The sequence below is a fragment of the Tachypleus tridentatus genome, chromosome 3 (genome assembly GCF_004210375.1).
Source record: "Tachypleus tridentatus isolate NWPU-2018 chromosome 3, ASM421037v1, whole genome shotgun sequence".
NCBI classification, from domain to species: domain Eukaryota; kingdom Metazoa; phylum Arthropoda; class Merostomata; order Xiphosura; family Limulidae; genus Tachypleus; species Tachypleus tridentatus.
The window spans coordinates 103,583,155-103,606,765 of NC_134827.1; the positions used below are offsets into that span (position 1 = coordinate 103,583,155).

Here is a 23,611-nt window from a genome sequence, read left to right on the forward strand (position 1 = left end):
GCATAGTTTGTTGTGCATCCAAGGTGGGCACGACAAGTAGCCCGTAGTGTAGTTTTGCGCTTTACAATAAAAAACAAAACAAAAATCGTTTGTTGTTTTCCTTATTAATTTCTTTCGACGTATTCAACTAAGACTAAAAATTTTACAGAAGTAAACAGCTGAGGTTGTAGATATTAAAAGTATTGTATCTGTTTGTCACGTGCGCTTGTTTTAAAATAAAAGAAACGTCACTGCGGGTTAAGGCTCATTTCATCTGTTCAAACACTTATTATTAATGAGAGACTACAATAATAATTAAAGTATAGAAAATAATAAAATTACAGTTATCATTTCGAAAGATGTAGTGTTTTTTTTGTTTTTTAAAGAAACAGAAGTAAAAGGCGCAGATGGCTCATTCTCTGATTTACCAGACGGCTTCATCGTAAAGAATACTTACAAATACTTTGATTGGATGTTATTTGGAACTTTGCACGGGAGTGGTTGGCACGCTTTTGACGTATGGATGACATCATCTCGTGCGCAGACTCTCAGTGTTTTATACAAACGGTTAAAAGGCTAAACTGCTCCTTAAAACACCAGTGTTTTGTAGGAAAACTCCAAGAATAAAGAAACTGTTGCTGTTTTGTTTCGGTTTTTTTCTTCCTAGAAAAGCAAACATCGACAGCTGCATCTTTATCTCAACTTCTGTTTTTGACGTCTGTTATCGAGTGGTAAAGAGGTAGGTAGCATTACATATATAAAAATAAAATTATTTGGGCTCCTCATATCGAATTTATATTTTACTTTTTTTTTTAGTAGTTGCTTTTGAGATATCAGATTCGACTTAAAAAATACTAAAAACAACAGATTTTTGTTTTGTATTTACCACGATATAACTGAATGTTAACTTAGAAACTTTACGAGTAAAAAAAACAGCGAAGGTTTTGTTTGTTTATCGTTGAGCGAAAATCTACACAAAGGCTAACTGTTCTGTATCCACCACGAGTATCGAATGCCGGTTTTAAGCGTTATACGCCTTCAGAGTTGCCCCTGAGCCACTGAGAAGTCCCAAGATAAAGAAGCGAGTATCAGCAACAAATTATAGAAGTCTAATTTAACCAAGTGATTGGTTTATTTCAAAGCTGCGAATAATAATAACAAATAATGAAACGGACAATTAAGAAACTCTAAACAAGGGACAAACCAAATTATTTAAATATGATATCCTCAGTTCATATTGATGTGAATTGTGAAACTTAAGCATGTGGAGATCACCCCCTACTCTCTGTAATGGGACTCGTTAACCTTTTATATTACATTTAGTTCACGAGAAATTTGACGGACGAAAAAGTACGAATCCATAACCATTTGTTAGGAAAGTTTAAGAAACAATTGTTATGCACAAAGGTACGCAATTGGCTGTCTGTGCTCTGCCCATCGCGAAAATCGAAACCTGCGTTTTATCGGTATGAGATTCGAAACTTAATAATAAGCCACCAGGGGGCATATTTGGTTTCAAGAAACGAAAGTAGAGGTTACTAAGTATTTATATTTTTAACAAATCTTTACCCACCTGTCGCAGCGTGGTAACATTTCGAACTGTTAGCCTAAACCTAGTTCCTAACAAAAATCTCTTTAACTTTTTTCAGTTGGATGAAACTATAATAATTCCCTTGCGTCATATTAGAATTTTTTAGCCATTTTCTCTTTTCCAATGAGCTTGATTTTACTTAAAACTGAAACCTTTTATAACAAATAACTGAGAATAATCAATTATTTGTCAAGGAGCTACTGTAACATTAACAAATTCATAATTACTTATGGTTTGTAAACCACAGGCCCGCAGGATTACTTTTACTTTGCATGTTATAAAGTTGATTTACACAAACTTGGCTGTACGAAGTAGATTTGTGTTTTCTCATTTCTTACTTACCTCATAATTTTATAAGAAGTAGTAATAATAATAATAATTAAACCCATGCGTTTATTTGTGACTTTCGAGAGCATTTTTTTCTAGGCCCAGCATGGCTTGTGGTTAGGGCACCTAACTCACAAGCTGAGAGTCGAGGAGCATGGCTTGTGGTTAGGGCACCTAACTCACAAGCTGAGTGTCGCGGAGCGTGGTTTGTGGTTAGGGCACCTAACTCACAAGCTGAGAGTCGCGGAGCATGGCTTGTGGTTAGGGCACCTAACTCACAAGCTGAGTGTCGCGGAGCGTGGTTTGTGGTTAGGGCACCTAACTCACAAGCTGAGAGTCGTGAGCATGGCTTGTGGTTAGGGCACCTAACTCACAAGCTGAGTGTCGTGAGCATGGCTTGTGGTTAGGGCACCTAACTCACAAACTGAGAATCGCGGATTTGAATCTTCGTACCCCAAAAAACATGCTCTTCCTTTTAGCCGCGGAGCATTGTGTAGCTTTATGTAAAGAAAAGCCCAAGAGTTGACGTTTTGTGATAATAACTAGTTCTTTTCCCTCTATTTATTCACTGCTAAATCAGGGACGGCCAGCGCAGATAGCCCTAGTGCAGCTTTGCGCAAAATTATAAACAAACAAACAAGCATTTTCCCGCGGAGTATCAATCTAAGACATTCGCTAAAAATTGATAAAATTATTCTCGTATTTTGTATAAGATTTCATTACATCTTGGTGTTGTAATTGACTCCCAAATACAGATCATTTAAAGACGAATTAATTGAAGAAAATATTCTTCAAGTTATCGAAATATTTTTCTAGCTGTCGTATCTTCTAATCCACAGACGAAGCTATCTAAGAGATGTCTGTTTGTTTGGTAACAACGGGTCCAACGGTTTGCCAGTTAAAAGCAGACACACACACACACTTTCAGTGGCCACTAAATATCTACTCGTAGTACCGTATAGGGCCTCCTTTTACCTTCACGACTGTTTGAATTCTTTGTGGCATTGTTTCAACAAGGTCTTGGAAACATTCCTCAGAGATTTTGTGGCTCGATGACGTCATGCAATTCCTGCAGATTTGTTGGCTACACATTGATATCGCGAACCTTCCGTTCCATCTCATCCCAGAAATTCTCTATTAGATTGAGTTCTGGAGATTGTGCAGGCCATTGGAGTACACTGAAGTCACTCTCATGTTAGTGGAACCAGCTTAAGAGGATGCGTGCTTTGTGCCATGGCGCATAATCCTGCTGGAAGTGGCAATTGGAAAACGGATAGACTGCACATTGTCAGCAGCAATGTGCAGGTACGCCATGGTAATCAACTGATGTTCAATTGCACACCAGATTCTGACCCTACCATCTGCATGTCGCAGCAGAAATCGAGGTTCGTCAGACCAGGCCACCTTTCTCCTATCTTCAATAGTCCAGTTTTGGTGATCCCGTGTCCACTGTAGTCTCACCTTCCAGTTCTTAGCTGACAGGAGTGGAACCCGACATGGTCTACTTCTGCTGTAGCCCATTCGCTTCGAAGTTCAACACGTGTTTTCAAAGATGCCCTTCTGTACACCACTGTTGTAAAGAGTAGTTATTTGAGTAATTGTGGTCTTCCTGTCAGCTTGAACGAGTCTGGCCACTCTCCTGTCTTCTCTCATTAACAAGGTGTTTTCGTCCACAGAACTGCCACTTACTAGGTTTGTTTTCGTACTATTCTCTGTGAGCTCTAGAGACTGTAGTGCGTGAAAATCTCAGGAGGTCAGCAGTTTCAGAGATGGTGGATTCATCACGTCTGGCACTAACAATCATACCACGGTCAAAATTGCTTGGATCACACATCTTCCTCATTCTAATGTTTGGGCTAACAACGATGAACCTCGTGACCACGTCTGCATGTTTTACGTATTGAATTTCAGCCACATGGTTCGCTGTTTGGCTATTTGTGTTAAAGAACAGGTGTACTTAATAAAGTGGTTACTCAGTGTATTTTGTTAAATAATGGTTTACATTAGGCATGTGAATTGGCCAAGTACAATTAACTCAGAAGAGGTGATTCTATAATTTGTTAAATTTAGATGTGTTATGTTTCATTTTCTTGAAGGTGGACGAAGGTGTTATGTCTTCCTCTGTGATTGACAGAGACCATATAGTTCATTGTGTAGCTTGTGCACAACTACAAACAAATAGATTTACTCGGAAAAAACAACAAAAAAAAAGTTTTAGCCCCTTCAGTGACGTAAAATTAAGTCTAAAAGACTTATACAGTTTACCATCGAGTTTCGATACTCATGGAGGGCACATCACAGATAGCCCATTGTGCAGTTTTGTTCTTAACAATAAATAAATAAATAAAATAACAGTTTTACCTTAGATTATCTCCTTTTTCTTGGATGTATATAATTTGTTACAAATAGAAATTTATAAGTAGGTTTTAACTGATGTTACGAAAAACGAATTTTTTGTTCTCTAGGAGGTGTTAGATTTGTTTGTTTTTTAATTTCGCGCAAAGCTACACGAGGGCTATCTGCGCTAGCCGTCCTTAATTTAGCAGTGTAAGACTAGAGGGAAGGCAGCTAGTCATCACCACCCACCTCCGACTCTTGGGCTACTCTTTTACCAACGAATAGTGGGATTGACCGTCACATTGTAACGCCTCCACGGCTGATAGGCCGAACATGTTTGGTGCGACGGAGATTCGAACCCGCGACCCGGGCCGAGGCTCCAGAAGTCGTTATTGTCAGTGTTATAAAGAGCGGGATAGAGGGTAGGTCGGTTTTGAACGTTTTCAACCTGAATACTATATTTCTTGTTATTCATATATCTTCTTTATCCTTCTTAGTGGCATAGCTATATGTTTTTGTTGACCAGAACAGAGATAGACTTTTGTGTAGCTTTGTGATTGATAACAAACAAACAACGAATTCTCTTCATCTGGATTGTTTTAGGAATAATAAGTCATCAGAACTCTTTTACAAATATCAGGTAATTAGACTTGTTAGAACTCTTTCAGAAATTACTACTCACTAGAATTCTTTCAGAAATAATGACTCATTGGAATTCTTTCTGACATATTGAGTTATTGGAACTCTTTCTGACATATTGAGTTATTGGAACTCTTTCTGACATAATAAGTCATTGGAACTCTTTCTGACATATTGAGTTATTGGAACTCTTTCTGACATATTGAGTTATTGGAACTCTTTCTGACATATTGAGTTATTGGAACTCTTTTTGACATATTGAGTTATTGGAACTCTTTCTGACATAATGACTCATTTGAACTCTTTCTGACATAATAAGTCATTGTAACTCTTTCTGACATAATGAGTCATTGTAACTCTTTCTGACATATTGAGTTATTGGAACTCTTTCTGACATATTGAGTTATTGAAACTCTTTCTGACATATTGAGTTATTGGAACTCTTTCTGACATATTGAGTTATTGGAACTCTTTCTGACATAATGACTCATTGGAACTCTATCTGACATAATGAGTCATTGGAACTCTTTCTGACATAATGACTCATTGGAACTCTTTTTGACATATTGAGTTATTGGAACTCTTTCTGACATATTGAGTTATTGGAACTCTTTCTGACATAATGAGTCATTGGAACTCTTTCTGACATAATGACTCATTGGAACTCTTTTTGACATATTGAGTTATTGGAACTCTTTCTGACATAATGAGTCATTGGAACTCTTTCTGACATAATGACTCATTGGAACTCTTTTTGACATATTGAGTTATTGGAACTCTTTCTGACATAATGAGTCATTGTAACTCTTTCTGACATATTGAGTCATTGGAACTCTTTCTGACATAATCAGTCATTGTAACTCTTTCTGACATATTGAGTTATTGGAACTCTTTCTGACATATTGAGTTATTGAAACTCTTTCTGACATATTGAGTTATTGGAACTCTTTCTGACATATTGAGTTATTGAAACTCTTTCTGACATATTGAGTTATTGGAACTCTTTCTGACATATTGAGTTATTGGAACTCTTTCTGACATAATAAGTCATTGTAACTCTTTCTGACATAATGAGTCATTGTAACTCTTTCTGACATAATGAGTCATTGGAACTCTTTCTGACATATTGAGTTATTGAAACTCTTTCTGACATATTGAGTTATTGGAACTCTTTCTGACATATTGAGTTATTGGAACTCTTTCTGACATATTGAGTTATTGGAACTCTTTCTGATATAATGACTCATTGGAACTCTTTCTGACATAATGACTCATTGGAACTCTTTCTGACATATTGAGTTATTGAAACTCTTTCTGACATATTGAGTTATTGGAACTCTTTCTGACATATTGAGTTATTAAAACTCTTTCTGACATATTGAGTTATTTGAACTCTTTCTGAAATATTGAGTTATTGGAACTCTTTCTGACATATTGAGTTATTAAAACTCTTTCTGACATAATGACTCATTGGAACTCTTTCTGACATATTGAGTTATTGAAACTTTTTCTGACATATTGAGTTATTGGAACTCTTTCTGACATATTGAGTTATTGGAACTCTTTCTGACATATTGAGTTATTGGAACTCTTTCTGACATAATGAGTCATTGGAACTCTTTCTGACATAATGAGTTATTGTAACTCTTTCTGACATATTGAGTTATTGGAACTCTTTCTGACATATTGAGTTATTGGAACTCTTTCTGACATATTGAGTTATTGGAACTCTTTCTGACATAATGAGTCATTGGAACTCTTTCTGACATAATGACTCATTGGAACTCTTTTTGACATATTGAGTTATTGGAACTCTTTCTGACATAATGACTCATTTGAACTCTTTCTGACATAATAAGTCATTGTAACTCTTTCTGACATAATGAGTCATTGTAACTCTTTCTGACATATTGAGTTATTGGAACTCTTTCTGACATATTGAGTTATTGAAACTCTTTCTGACATATTGAGTTATTGGAACTCTTTCTGACATATTGAGTTATTGGAACTCTTTCTGACATAATGACTCATTGGAACTCCTTCTGACATAATGAGTCATTGGAACTCTTTCTGACATAATGACTCATTGGAACTCTTTTTGACATATTGAGTTATTGGAACTCTTTCTGACATATTGAGTTATTGGAACTCTTTCTGACATAATGAGTCATTGGAACTCTTTCTGACATAATGACTCATTGGAACTCTTTTTGACATATTGAGTTATTGGAACTCTTTCTGACATAATGAGTCATTGGAACTCTTTCTGACATAATGACTCATTGGAACTCTTTTTGACATATTGAGTTATTGGAACTCTTTCTAACATAATGAGTCATTGTAACTCTTTCTGACATATTGAGTCATTGGAACTCTTTCTGACATAATGAGTCATTGTAACTCTTTCTGACATATTGAGTTATTGAAACTCTTTCTGACATATTGAGTTATTGGAACTCTTTCTGACATAATAAGTCATTGTAACTCTTTCTGACATAATGAGTCATTGTAACTCTTTCTGACATAATGAGTCATTGTAACTCTTTCTGACATATTGAGTTATTGGAACTCTTTCTGACATATTGAGTTATTGAAACTCTTTCTGACATATTGAGTTATTGGAACTCTTTCTGACATATTGAGTTATTGTAACTCTTTCTGACATAATGACTCATTGGAACTCTTTCTGACATAATGAGTCATTGTAACTCTTTCTGACATATTGAGTTATTGGAACTCTTTCTGACATATTGAGTTATTGAAACTCTTTCTGACATATTGAGTTATTGGAACTCTTTCTGACATATTGAGTTATTGGAACTCTTTCTGACATATTGAGTTGTTGAAACTCTTTCTGACATATTGAGTTATTGGAACTCTTTCTGACATATTGAGTTATTGGAACTCTTTCTGACATATTGAGTTATTTGAACTCTTTCTGACATATTGAGTTATTGGAACTCTTTCTGACATATTGAGTTATTTGAACTCTTTCTGACATACTGAGTTATTTGAACTCTTTCTGACATATTGAGTTATTGGAACTCTTTCTGACATATTGAGTTATTTGAACTCTTTCTGACATATTGAGTTATTTGAACTCTTTCTGACATATTGAGTTATTTGAACTCTTTCTGACATACTGAGTTATTTGAACTCTTTCTGACATATTGAGTTATTGGAACTCTTTCTGACATAATGACTCATTGGAACTCTTTCTGACATATTGAGTTATTTGAACTCTTTCTGACATATTGAGTTATTGGAACTCTTTCTGACATAATGACTCATTGGAACTCTTTCTGACATATTGAGTTATTGAAACTCTTTCTGACATATTGAGTTATTGGAACTCTTTCTGACATATTGAGTTATTTGAACTCTTTCTGACATACTGAGTTATTAAAACTCTTTCTGACATATTGAGTTATTTGAACTCTTTCTGACATATTGAGTTATTGGAACTCTTTCTGACATATTGAGTTATTGGAACTCTTTCTGACATAATGACTCATTGGAACTCTTTCTGACATATTGAGTTATTTGAACTCTTTCTGACATACTGAGTTATTTGAACTCTTTCTGACATATTGAGTTATTTGAACTCTTTCTGACATATTGAGTTATTTGAACTCTTTCTGACATATTGAGTTATTTGAACTCTTTCTGACATAATGAGTCATTGGAACTCTTTCTGACATACTGAGTTATTTGAACTCTTTCTGACATATTGAGTTATTTGAACTCTTTCTGACATAATGAGTCATTGGAACTCTTTCTGACATAATGAGTTATTTGAACTCTTTCTGACATATTGAGTTATTTGAACTCTTTCTGACATATTGAGTTATTTGAACTCTTTCTGACATATTGAGTTATTTGAACTCTTTCTGACATATTGAGTTATTTGAACTCTTTCTGACATACTGAGTTATTTGAACTCTTTCTGACATATTGAGTTATTTGAACTCTTTCTGACATATTGAGTTATTTGAACTCTTTCTGACATATTGAGTTATTTGAACTCTTTCTGACATATTGAGTTATTTGAACTCTTTCTGACATATTGAGTTATTTGAACTCTTTCTGACATATTGAGTTATTTGAACTCTTTTTGACATACTGAGTTATTTGAACTCTTTCTGACATATTGAGTTATTTGAACTCTTTCTGACATATTGAGTTATTTGAACTCTTTCTAACATAATGAGTCATCGGTTGTTTCAAAAATAATGAGTGAAATAAATATTTTGCGCTTTATTGTGATGTTGGTTGGAGAGGTTAATATTTGTTTTAGATTTTAAACAACAGATTAGTGTAATGTTGGTTAGAGAGGTTAATATTTGTTTTAGATTCTAAACATTGAGATGATTAGATTACACACGTTCTTAGCTCGTACTATCTCGTGACAAGCAGTAGATTCGAGGTTTCGATATTCACGATGGGCAGAGCACAGAGAGGCGATTGTGTAGCTTTGCGTTAACAGCAAACAAAGAAATCATAGCCCTGTTATAACACGCAGATAGGAGCTACGTATTAGTTTCACATAATATCTGCAGACGTCTAAGGAACTTGTATACAAATTCGTATCTCTATTCAAAACACATGAACAAAATGATGATGTATATTATCCTAAGAACAGCCACCAATTACAATATACCTGCTTCTCTGCCTTCCTCTCCGAGTATTTACTATATTTGTGTACGTCTGTAGCGAAATTAAGATTTAGCTATATCGCCATTAGCTGGAACTTTATATAAGCTTAAATCTCAGCCATTGAATTAGTTTGTTATTGGGTGCAGAAGCTAAACTACCATCAAGGGACTGTAGAATATATGGTTTGCTTTCTAAACGTTAGCTTTTCACGCCAGCACTGTATTGAAGTGGTTTTTTGTTTTCTAAAGCCCTGTTTCTTAATGTTATTACTGCCACTGTAAGTCGAAGCGATTGATAAAGGTGAATTCTGGATGGATTTCTAATAAAGTGCGAATGTAAGTATTACTTGCTCTGGCAAACCTTAAGACACTGACGCATAAAGACTTCGGTTCTGTCAGTTTTTAACGGAAAATAATGCAGTTTATACCTAACAGATTTTGAGGTTTTAAACGTTCACCGATAGCATTGACAACATCGTGAAATAGATCCAAAACAAGGAAAGGAAAGGAAGTAAAATATACGAGAAATAGTAAATTGTATTATAACGGTTCCTCAGGAAGTGCAAAAGGAAGTAAAAATATATGACAAAGAACATGATTATGTTTTATAACGGTTCCTCAGGAAGTGCAAAAGGAAGTAAAAAATATGACAAAGAACATGATTATGTTTTATAACGGTTCCTCAGGAAGTGCAAAAGGAAGTAAAAATATATGACAAAGAGCATGATTATGTTTTATAACGGTTCCTCAGGAAGTGCAAAAGGAAGTAAAAAAATAGGACAAAGAACATCATTATGTTTCATAACGGTTCCTCAGGAAGTGCAAAAGGAAGTAAAAAAATAGGACAAAGAACATGATTATGTTTCATAACGGTTCTGTAGGAAGTGCAAAAGGAAGTAAAAAATATGACAAAGAGCATGATTATGTTTTATAACGGTTCCTCGGGAAGTGTAAAAGGAAAGATCCAGCATGGCCAGATGGTTAAGACACTCGACTCGTGATCCGAGGGTCGCGGGTTCGAATCTCCGTCACACCAAACATGCTCGCCCTTATAGCCGTGGGGCGTTATAACTTATGATCAATCCCACTATTCGTTGGTAAAAAGAGTAGCCCAAGAATTGGCGGTTGGTGGTGATGACTATCTGCCTTCTCTCTAGTCTTACATTGCTAAATTAGGGACGGCGATTGCAGATAGCCCTCGTGTAGTTTTGGGCGAAATTCAAAACCAACCAAATCAATCAAAAGTAAGTAAAAAATATGACAAAGAACATTATTATGTTTCATATCATTTTTAGTGTAGTCTGTGACAAGAAGTTGAAACTAACTCATCCTCAGTGTTGTACTGACAAGAAGTTGAAACTAACTCATCCTCAGGGTTGTACTGACAAGAAGTTGAAACTAACTCATCCTCAGTGTTGTACATCCTGGTGGAAAACAAAAAATGATTTACCACACATGGTAAAAACTATGCTCTTAATTTGGGCCTAATTGAATATATTGCGTTCATCCAATAATGTCTGAGCTGATGCAACGGGAAAATATTGTACGAACATGTTATCACTCAATCTTATTTAACGCCATACATAGGTGACAAAAACAATCATATTTAATATTGTATATATTGAGCAACTGCCCATGGCTTGAGTTTTCTTAATATTATGGGTTCATAATATATATTAGTATATATATATCTTTAAAACAACAAATCAGACATAAAACGAACAGCTTTTTCATTAAAATTCGAGGATAATCTGTTTGTATTCCAATAAAACTTTTGGTTTTGTGTTGTTAACCCTTTACTTTATTCATTTATTTACCTTTTTCCATAAATCTAAGATTTATTCACATTAATTCACACTTTGAGAAGGAAGATGCTGATTCATTTTAGCATGAGATGGGTTCACCTTTTTATTAACTATTAAACATAGCTGTTTCTGATACTAGCAACTTATTAATGTTATATATTTGGTGAAATAGACCGCCACTCTTCTTTGAAATCAGCTTCAAGTGAACAAATAACAAATGTTTTACCATCGGGCGATAAAATCTGAGCGTAGAAAAGAACTGTTAAATGTTTAACTGAAAGATTCTAGAGCGATTTGATTGGTCATCGTTCTGAATATTACGATAAGCAAACTTCCAAGAGCCACTTTAGCTTGAATGGCATTTGAATAGAAACACACCCACATCATGAGATTAATGCAACTTGTTCGAGTTTTGTACAATATTATTGAAATTACGGTCCAAAATACCGTTAACAACAAGGGTAATAGCTAATAAAACAAAGGATTATAGTTTTTATAACTGGAACTGTAAGAAATGTTTGTTGATGGCCAGGTTAAGTTCTTTTCTAAGTTTACAGTTTCTTTTGGTCGGAAGTCAATGTTGGATATTAACAGAGATTACTGAGAATGGTTTATTTATATATCAGGTCATTCCTTAAGTAATGTACAATTTATGTTCTGAAAAAGAGAAAGGATTTCAAACACTTTTAATGTTATTTAATCAATGATGTATGTTCCATTATTATTAATTACTTCCTGCCAACGATTCACAAACTTCTGAATGTCACTTCTATAAAATTCTTGGGATTTGGAGGAAAAGAATGTAGAGAGGGTAGTTTTGACGTCTTCATCTGTTCCAAGTTCTTTTTCCATCAAGATAGTTCTGCAAACTTCGGAACAGATGATAATCAGATGGGACAAGGTCTGGAGAATAAGAAGGATGTGGAAGTTTTTGCCAGTCTAGCTCTTCAATCTTTACAGATGTGGTCCTTGCTGTATGGGACCGGGCATTGTCCTGGTGTAACACAACACCTTTACAATTGATCAAAGCAGGCCTCTTTTCTTTCAGTGCAACATTCAAGTGCACTAACTGTTGACAACAGAAGTCTGATGTAATCATTACATTGAGTGGCAGCAACTCAAAGTGGATCACACCAACAATATCCCACCAAACACTTAACAAGACTTTCCTAAGGTGGAGGTCCATTTTAAGCTGTGCTTTAGCTAATTTACCTGCACTGAGCCATTGTCTGCGGCGCTTAATATTTTTTTAATATATCCATTTTTCATCTCCAGTCAGTAACCTGTCCAAAACAGTTGACTTACGTTCACGAGAGTGCAGAGAAGTACAAATGTCCACTCTTGCTCTAAGGTTGGCTTCTGTCAAATCATACGGGACACATTTTCCAAGTGTTGACACCTTTCCAAGCTGTTGCAGATGACGGTGAACTGTTAAGTGGGTTGAATTAAGCTTCTAGTTCTTCAACTGTTACAACACAATCTTCATGAAGTGCAGCCAGCAGCAAGTCACCATTAAACTCAACAGGATGACCTGAACATGGCACATCACTTAAGCTGTAGTCACCTGATCTGAACTTCTGGAACCACCTTCAACATTTTATTTCATTGAGAGACTCCGCACCATAAACACCTTGAATGTTTCTTGTAGTTTGTGCTGCACTATTGCCTTTATTAAACTCATAAAGTATTAGATACCTAATGTGCTCCTCAGACACATCCATCTTCATAAGGGTTTATTTGATTAATGATCTGAAACAGTGGAGTTGGGTTAGTTTCTTTTATTTGTCTGAACATTTTTAACACGTCCTACTACATATTTTAGTAGTTAAAGTCTTCTACAAAGAAAGAAATGATGATTCACTTTCTGTATTAAATTTTCGGTCATTACTTATGGGATGACATGATACTCAGCTGTACTAGATTGACTGAAGACAAGTAGTCTTAAAATGTGTAGTAACTTATATTCGTAATCGCTTATTTTATTATCTTATCACCTTTACCCCGTGGATTTTGTGTTTCCTGCTTTTTTGTTTGTTTTAGAAACTTCGCACAAAATACACGAGGAGTATCTTTGCTAGACGTCCCTAATTTAGCAATGTAAGACTAGAGGGAAGACAGCTAGTCATCACTACCCGCAGCCAATTCTTTGGCTGCTCTTTTATCAACGAATAGTGGGATTGATCGTTACATTATAACGCTCCCACTGGTAAAAAGGGAGAGCATGTTTGGTGTGACAGGGATTCGAACCAGCGACCCTCAAATTACGAGTCGAGCACCCCTAAACGCCTGTCCAAGTTTATCGTTTGTTTGTTGTTTGAATTTCGCGCAAAGCTACACGAGGGCTATCTGCGCTAGCCGTCCGTAAGTTAGCAGTGTAAGACTAGAGGGAAGACAGCTAGTCATCACCACCCACCGCCAACTTTTGAGCTACTCTTTTACAAACGAATAATGAGACTGACCGTCACATTATAACGCCCTCACGGGTGAAAGGTCGATCATGTTTGGTGCGACCGTGATTCGAACTCTCGACCCTCGGATTACGAGTCGACTGCTCAAGCCAGATAGCCATGTCGGGAGTTTATTATTGTAACGTATTCCTAATTTAAGCTGTCGCAAACTGAAAGTGTAGTAGAAAATAAATTTCTTGTTTTTTCAGAAAGCACCACTAATAGTTGCTTCGCTTTCAAACTCAAATATTTTCAAGTGGTTTATATTTTGGTGACAAGGATATTAATTAGACACACGTTTGCCACATAAAACTGAAATTAAATTATTGTTTTGCTCAATTAAAGGGATCTCTTGACCAGCTGTAGAGGTGGTGGATCTTGGCCATTTAATACAGAACATTTGTTTTTATTCAACTAATTGTACCTGCAGGAGGCCCGGCATGGTCGAGCGTGTTAAAGCGTGCGACTCGTAATCTGAGGGTCGCAGGTTCGCATCCCCATCGCGCCAAACATGCTCGCCCTTTCAGCCGTGGGGTCGTTATAATGTGACGGTCAATCCCACTATTCGTTGGTAAAAGAGTAGCCCAAGAGTTGGCGGTGGGTGGTGATGACTAGCTGTCTTCCCTCTAGTCTTACACTGCTAAATTAGGGACGGCTAACACAGATAGCTCTCGAATAGCTTTGTGCGAAACTCAAAAAACAAACAAACAAACTTTATTTCTTGCTCTTGAAATTCGTATATCACACTGTGTTGCAGCCCAAAGAGTACATAAATCGTCTCGTGATTCATGATATGCGCACGTTTTACCAGCGCCACGGATATGCAACGGTCAGCGAGTAAAACACTCTACGTTTGCCGCCTGTCCCGTTCTTTATTATTTAGTCCCAAGATTCCTTCCCCTACAGTTGTCCAGCGGTAAGTCTGAAGCCTTGTAACGCTAAAATCTATGTTTCAATATTCGTGATGGTCTCGACACAAATAGCCTGTTGTGAAGCAGACGAATTACTATATTGGAAGTTGCTATAGTAACTTTACTTTCATACGTCGGGAAGCACTCGTAGTGTCACCTAGCACGTGCGCCATTTTTCATTACGTCTCAGATACAGAAATGACACAACTCTCAGTCACATTTTTGATTGGTCCTATTCTTTGTCAGGTTCTAGTATCGAGATATTGACACCAAATTTCTTCGCAGAACATTGAGATAGCAAAGAATTTCTGAAAAGAAGTAACAGTTGAAAAATACACAAAATAAACTCTGCAGAGATAATGGAATTTAAAATCTTTTTCGATTTTAACAGCTGTTGTTCTATTAGCCAAGAACTCGCATCGACGAAACATAGTATCAACGCAGTCTTTGTTTAATAAATATGCTCTGAACACGTTTCTGTTCTATAGAATTTTAAATAACTTAACGAAGTTAAAACTTTAATAAAGTATTGGCATTATTTTATTATTTCCTTGCTCGTTGACTTACAACGCTAGAAACCGAGTTTCGATACCCGCGGTGGGCACAGTACAGATTGCCCCGGCCCGGCATGGCCAAGTGTGTTAAGGCGTTCGACTCGTAATCCGAGAATCACGGGATCGAATCCCCGTCGCGCCAAACATGCTCGCCCTTTCAGCCGTGGGGGCGTTATAATGTGACGCTAAATCCCACTATTCGTTGGTAAAAGAGTAACCCAAGAGTTGGCGGTTGGTGGTGATGACCAGCTGCCTTCCCTCTATTCTTACACTGCTAAATTAGGGACGACTAGCGCAGGTAGTCCTCGAGTAGCTTTGTGCGAAATTCATAAACAAAGAAACAAATTGCCCATTGTATAGCTTTATTGTTAACAATAGACGTCAGACGTTAATGACAACAACTAGTGGGATTGACCGATCATTATAACGCACCATTACCATAAAAATACGACACCAGCTGCCCTTTCACTGCTAAATTAGGGATAGCTACCTGGAGAGAAGAAGGACGACACCAAATCTAAGGTTCCTTAACGGTCGCACCCGGCCTCGGGACTGGAAAACAAAAATAAAACTGAAAGTTAAAAGGTCGCAATCCACGTGTCAAGATGATGAACTGAATTATCATTGACTCCATTTCTTTCCAATTCGTTGTAACATACAGTATATTATCAGTGATGTCGAGAAACCCACTTGTTGAGAATTTTATATGCGAAAACGGCTCGAAAATTTTCTCAGATTTTCTCAACCCAAACGAGCCGTGTTTGCATATAAAACAGTATATTATGGTTTGCTTGTTTCTAGATTTCGAAAGCTAACCTAATTGTTTTTTAGTTTAATATTAAAGTATTACATTTCTTTCTACTGGATGTTGTAGATGGATTCTTATTTTTCTTGTTAATATGTCAAGGTTTAAAATCTGATTTTACCTATAAGAACAATAACATCTTTTTGGACTGTGTTTGGTTGTTGTTAAAAGCAGAGTTACCCAACGGGTACTCTGTACTCTGCCCACTGCGGGTGTCGAAACCAGATTTTAACGTCGTAAACCTGCAGACTTGCCACTAGGGGAGGATTTAGGTTTGGTGACAACTCATTTGAAATTCATTGCCTTTTGAGTAAATTGTTAATTTCTTTGAGTTTGATTTTACAATAAGTAAACTTACAGTTGTTTATATTAGTAAGTGTCATTTTATTTTACAATAAGTAAACTACAGTTGTTTATATTAGTAAGTGTCATTTGATTTTACAATAAGTAAGCTTACAGTTGTTTATTTTAGTAAGTGTCATTTTATTTTCCAATAAGTAAACTTACAGTTGTTTATATTAGTAAGTGTCATTTTATTTTACAATAAGTAAACTTACAGTTGTTTATATTAGTAAGTGTCATTTTATTTTACAATAAGTAAACTTACAGTTGTTTATTTTAGTAAGTGTCATTTTATTTTACAATAAGTAAACTTACAGTTGTTTATATTAGTAAGTGTCATTTTATTTTACAATAAGTAAACTACAGTTGTTTATATTAGTAAGTGTCATTTTATTTTACAATAAGTAAACTTACAGTTGTTTATATTAGTAAGTGTCATTTTATTTTACAATAAGTAAACTACAGTTGTTTATATTAGAAAGTGTCATTTTTTTTTACAATAAGTAAACTTACAGTTGTTTATTTTAGTAAGTGTCATTTTACTTTACAATAAGTAAACTACAGTTGTTTATATTAGTAAGTGTCATTTTATTTTACAATAAGTAAACTACAGTTGTTTATATTAGTAAGTGTCATTTTATTTTACAATAAGTAAACTACAGTTGTTTATATTAGTAAGTGTCATTTTATTTTACAATAAGTAAACTACAGTTGTTTATATTAGAAAGTGTCATTTTTTTTACAATAAGTAAACTTACAGTTGTTTATTTTAGTAAGTGTCATTTTACTTTACAATAAGTAAACTACAGTTGTTTATATTAGTAAGTGTCATTTTATTTTACAATAAGTAAACTACAGTTGTTTATAATAGTAAGTGTCATTTTATTTTACAATAAGTAAACTTACAGTTGTTTATATTAGTAAGTGTCATTTTATTTTACAATAAGTAAACTACAGTTGTTTATATTAGTAAGTGTCATTTTATTTTACAATAAGTAAACTACAGTTGTTTATATTAGTAAGTGTCATTTTATTTTACAATAAGTAAACTACAGTTGTTTATATTAGTAAGTGTCATTTTATTTTACAATAAGTAAACTACAGTTGTTTATATTAGTAAGTGTCATTTTATTTTACAATAAGTAAACTACAGTTGTTTATATTAGTAAGTGTCATTTCATTTTACAATAAGTAAACTACAGTTGTTTATATTAGTAAGTGTCATATGATTGCCATTGTTGTTTATTTTCAGACATGAAGTTTGGTAAGCTAACCATTGTTTTTCTACTCGCCGTGGTCTGGTTTTCGTTGCCATCGTATGGACTTAAGTCCACCAAGAACAAGTACCAGCATGCTCATCAGGAAACTCTTGAGAATGAGGCTGATTTGCTGGTTTTGCATCAACCATTCAATGTTCTCCCTTTTTCGGATTACTTTGGCCCAAAGACAACCGTTGACCAAGCACATTCTAACAGACCACGCTCCATGGTCAAGAAAGCTCTAAGTCTACTGACCAACTGGCACAGATTTTTGGAAAGCGATGATGATGGAAAAGATTCTTTTGCTCCAGTGGCTAGTAGAGGGCACTTTAAAAGACCAATTGGACATCCTCTTCGTTGGGGTTAAAAGGCAAAATTTAAGGAAACAAAAACATTAGAAATTGATAATTAACATTTCTGATATATGTCTGTGTTTGATTATATTCAACCTGATATCTTTTGTATAACTTGTAGCTTTTTTAAAGCATATTGTTTTTGAGTTCAAACAATCTTTCTAGAGTGCTTAACAATGTTCATTCAACCAAAAACTTTCAAACTCATTTGAGTTCATACTTTGGTGAGAAACTAGGCTTAAGTAACTGATAAACAAACAACATTAAAACGATCAAAATGCTAACACTACACGAGTGCATAAGTAAACATTTTTCTTACACATCAAATTGCTTGTTAACAACAAAGAAGTTAAAAACCCATCAAACAATTTATTATAAAATATAAAATGAACTGCAGATGGCTGATACAAATACGACTGACATGTGTTGTTAATGGTAAATAATAGGTTACCAGCCAAGAACTGTCATATATTATATGACTAATATATATTACTGATTTGTTTCACCTCAACCCACATTATATTTTCCCCCTGTCTCAGGGTTACGTTTGAGGGTTTAAATGCTAAAATCTGGGGCTCTATATCCACTATTGTGGGCAAAGCGCAGATAAGCACATTGCACAAAAACAACAACAACTTATTTTTGCTGAGATTCTCAAAAGCAGACGATTTTAATTCTTCTGTGATTGCGACCGATTTCACTTTTAGGACCAAAATTTTAAAACAGATTGTTTTATTACACATCGGACTGTGAATTTATTTATTTGGAATATTATATTTGTTTACTCGAATACGAACTTTTCTCTATCCAGTTGTGAGTTTCGAAATAGTTTTAAAAGTTTTTGATTGAATAACTAAGACGAAACTATTCTAAATTAATAGTTCAATTACGTCACTTAGTCTGAGCACGCATGTAAACTTAATGCCACATAATGTATCGCATCTCACATTGAAATAAAGTGCATTATGTTCAGAGTTGTGACGTGTATACTTAGCTATGAATAAGGAAATTACGTCTTTTACTCCTATTTTTACTGGGAGTTAATTGCTACTGTTTTAACAGCAGTAAGTTTGAGGTTTTATAACACTAATAATCTGGTTTCGATACCTGTGTTTGGCACAACATAAATATTATAACTTTGTATTAAACATGGAAACAGCGCATACAGAATTGTTCAGCCTTTGTTGTCATGCGCTGTATGTCTAAACCTAATTTTTAACTGAAGACATTGTTCGACACATCAACTTTGGGGAGTTTCTGGAGAGAAAAACCCTTTAAATGTAATATTTTTTTTTTACATACCACCTCTTATAAATAACATACGGTAAATCAGACAATGTATGATTAATATGGTGCTTAATGTGGTTTTTCCACATACGAACAGAACTACATAATGTGGCTCGGCATGGCCAGGTGGTAAGGACGCTTCCCTCACAATATGAGGATCGCGAGCTCGAATCCCTGTCGCACCAAACATGTTCGCCCTTTCAACCGCGGAGACGTTATAATGTGACGGTCAATCGCATTATTCGTTGGTAAAAAGCAACCCAAGAATTGGCAATGGGTGGTGATGGCTAGCCGTTTTTCCTCTAGTCTTACACTGTTAAATTAGGAACGACTAGTACAGATAGCCCTCGTGTAGCTTTGCGCGAAATTCAAAAACAAACAAACAGAAAATGAGGCTCTCTCCACTCTTCTATTAGGTACGTCTGAGGAGGAAAACTCAACATTAAATTTGACACAATAATGTTGTTTGTAATTAAGCACAAAACTAGATAAGAGGCTATCTATGCTCTGCCCACCACGGGTATTGAAACTCCGATTCTAGTATTGTGGGCCCGCAGACATTCCGCTTTGCCACTGCAGGGGATGAGCTTTATAGTCATCATAAAAATGTTTATTAAGGAAAAACAAACACATACAATTATAAATGAAGGACGAGTGTCTAGTGTTGCGTGATGAAGGTTTTATTTAATGATTCTTATCAGTTCGGTAAGGGGTCGTTTTTAAATTTCGGAAGGAAGCCTCAAATAACGGTTTCTGTGAGACGTCTCTAACTGGGCAGGATCAACCGATATACGTACATTACATTAAACTTCATAGCGGCATGTGTTCTGACTTATATCTCTAGAAATCGGTTTTCGATACCCGTGGTGGATAGAGCGCAGATAGCCCTTTGTGTGGCTTTGTACTTATAACAACAATACATCAAACTTAGAGTTTCGAGCTGAAATGTGGGAGGGAACACGAAGCCAGTGTTTGCCCCCTCCCAAGCCATTATAAAGTAACTTTCCTGTTCCGATGGGTCCTTGTTATAAGATAAAAAAAATCAGTATAAATTAACCCTAATGAACATTAAAATAAATCTCTAACAGTTACGTTTAATGAAATTCAATATCAAACTTAAATTAATGACCAGACGTTAGAAAAAAATTACACGATAAAACAAAACCTAAAAGCTTAAAACCCCTCTTTAAAGCTTAAACTCGCAATTCACTTCGCCAAACAAAATCTAAGGTTAAAATACTAAAGCATCACATCATCCGCGAAGTTAAAAAAAAAGTAAATTAAAAGAAAATTGTCAAGGAACAAACTTGACTTTTTTAACACAAACAAGCCAGTTGTGTACATGAAACGTGCCTCACCATTAACATCTGTGTGCACTGAGAGTTGAACTATAGGTCACGCTTCCTCCTGCCCCTTATCTAATTCATCTACAGAATAGATAACTCTATATTTATAGCATTTACATGTACCTCCTTGCAAGAACATCGGTTAACTGCTAATTAGAAACAACACGTCTTAGTCACTTTCAAAACAGGGAAGGTAAAGTTTTACTTGAACAAATCTATGTATTCAAACTAAGAACTCTGAAAAAAACGCAGTAAGCCTAAAACACAATAATCTAATCTTACCTAAGAGGTAGGTAGCAGACACTTTACTACATTAATTAAAAATCAAAGCATTATAGAAGGCTTAGCTGATATCAACATGGTATTCTTGGTCACTGCGACAAAGTTTTATTCGTGAGTTTACTCGTGGTAAACAAGAAAAACACGAAAGGTACGTGAAAATATGTTTATGGTAAAAACAATGTCAGAATCTATAAATCTCGCCTGCGTTTAATTGATACAACGTGTAGCAAAACAAGCCAATTATAAAGTAGTTTTAAACTGGGCGATACAAGGGAAAGTTTCAACACATAAACGTTGGTCCAGTAGCAGCATAGCCATAATGTACTAATTCAATACGCTGTAAATATTATACTAAGCGTTAAATTTAATCATCAACGTGTTGTGATGCAATATTTCACAAGCCAATATTGCGTCACAACACGTTACCACGTTATGACACTGTTGACTGTTAATCACATACAATACTTACTATGATGTAATATGTGGATAGACCAATACTGAGTGATACACAAATAAGTTGGTAATTTGGTAGTTCTTGATTTTATTATAACACTTCCACACTTATTACAGATTCACATGATTCACGAACCCTCACCTTACTTAAAAGGTTTAATGACCCTCACACCAATTAGGCGAATTCGAGAAAACGCCACCCTCATTCGAAAGACAAATTGGCTGACTGAAAAGCCTACGCCCTGAATTACCAGACATTAGGACAAATTTGGCGACGTGTTCTCAGGTTCTGGAAAATACATTCAGTTCAGATACAACATACCAGTGATCAACTAATTAATGTTTATAATTCGGTATATGTCTGCCAGGTGGAGCTATTTCAAAGTTTCACAAACGACAAAAATCGACAATTTAAACGCAAACTTACTGCAACAAAACTCGTGATTGTGTCTGTTCTCAGTGACAAAGAAAACACTCGAATGTTTCGAAAATGACAAAATAAAATTTGGGACTCAGAGTTTTGTATGACACTCACGAATATGTCGCAGTGACCAAGAAGACTTCGAGTCTTACAAATGAAAAGAACAGAAACCGATGTACACGTAGGAATACGTCATTGGTTTTCACCTGTCTGTTTATAAACACATAGTGGCTGCAAATGCGATAAATAAAATTTTGTAACAACTTATGATTGTAAGTAAAAAAGAATATATAACAATTTGTTTGTTTGTTTCTTTGTTGAATTTCGCGCAAAGCTACACGAGGGCTATAGGCGCTAGCCGTCCCTAATTTAGCAGTGGAAGACTAGAGGGAAGGCAGCTAGTCATCACCACCCACCGCCAACTCTTGGGCTACTCTTTTACCAACGAATAGTGGGATTGACCGTAACATTATAACGTCCTCACGGTTGAAGAGTGAGCATGTTTGGTGCGACGGGGATTCGAACCCGCGACCCTCGAATTGCAAGTCGAAAACCCACCTGGCCATGCCGGTCCAACAATTTGTCATTCACACTTATATCTAGCCCAGCTGGGGCTCAGCGGTGAGTCTGAAGGTTTATAATGCTAACAACCAGGTTTTGATACCCGTGATGGGCACAACACAAATATCCCATTGTGTAGTTACGCGCTTAACAACAAAGGAACACTAAGCATTTTGTTATTAAGCACGAAACTACGCAATGAGCTACCTGTACTATGTAAGCCCGGGTATCGAAACCCTATTTTTAACGTTATAAGCCCCTAGATTTGCCGATGAGCTACAGGTAAGTGCTCATACAAATTTTGTTTGTTTGTTGAATTCTGCGTAATGTCATTCACTGGATACCTGAGCTAGCCGTCCGTACGTTTGAAGTGATAAACAAGATGAGAAACAACTGGTCAATGCTACCCACCGCCAACTCTTAAGCTATTTTTTACGAACAAATAATGGGATTGCTCGTCAAAATATAACACCCTCCAAGACTAAGAGGGAGATGTTTGGTGATGAGATTCGAACTTGCGATTAGCAGATTACGAGCCAAACTTCCTAACCACCAGACCAAGCCAGGCCCTCGTGTGTATGACACAATGATTACGTCTTTACTACTGTGAACGAAAACAAAAACAGAAATCACTTTAAACAGTGTTATGGCTTCAAAAAATGTCGGTTGTTTATTGAACTTCGTACAAATCTACAAGTATGCAATCTGCGGTAGCTATCTCAAATTTCGCACTGTAGGACTACAGGAGTGGCAGCTAGTCATCACCACCCACCGCCAACTCTTGGGCTACTCTTTTACCAACGAATAATGGGATTGATTGTAACATTATAACGCCCCCACGACCGAAATGGCGAGCAACTTTGGATTCGAACCCGCAATCCCCACATTACGAATTGAACGTCTTAACCCACTTGGCCATGCCAGGCTCGAATGAAAAGGATATCAAACGACAATCAACAACATTAAGTATGAGACTTTCTATTGGCTTATTTTTTCTCTTTTCGTCAATCGCTGATAAGGAAATGAAAACTTATATCATATATTAAATATTCAAGTTTCTGACGTCACTTCCTTTCCTATCTCCCATTGGCTCATCGGTCATATATTAACTATTCAAGTTTCTGACGTCACTTCCTTTCCTATCTCCCATTGGCTCATCGGTAAGTCCAAAGGCGTATTACGCTGACAACCAGATTACTCATTGTTGGCACGGCAAAGATAGCCAGTTGTGAACCTTTGTGCTTAACACTAAACAAA

At 35.8% G+C, this 23,611-nt stretch overlaps 1 protein-coding gene across 1 annotated transcript; it reads left to right on the forward strand.

The window, feature by feature from the left end:
• Positions 1 to 415: 415 nt before the first annotated feature.
• LOC143246149 (uncharacterized) lies at positions 416 to 18,947 on the forward strand. The gene is made up of 2 exons (XM_076492365.1): positions 416 to 718; positions 17,645 to 18,947. Exon 2 carries the CDS (start codon positions 17,647 to 17,649, stop codon positions 18,016 to 18,018), a length of 372 nt encoding a protein of 123 aa, XP_076348480.1. The 5' UTR covers positions 416 to 718; positions 17,645 to 17,646; the 3' UTR covers positions 18,019 to 18,947.
• The last annotated feature ends 4,664 nt before the right edge of the window (positions 18,948 to 23,611 follow it).

Excerpts from the sequence above, each read along its gene's own strand:
- LOC143246149 (XM_076492365.1), top strand. The coding sequence starts at position 17,647 with ATGAAGTTTGGTAAGCTAACCATTGTTTTTCTACTCGCCGTGGTCTGG.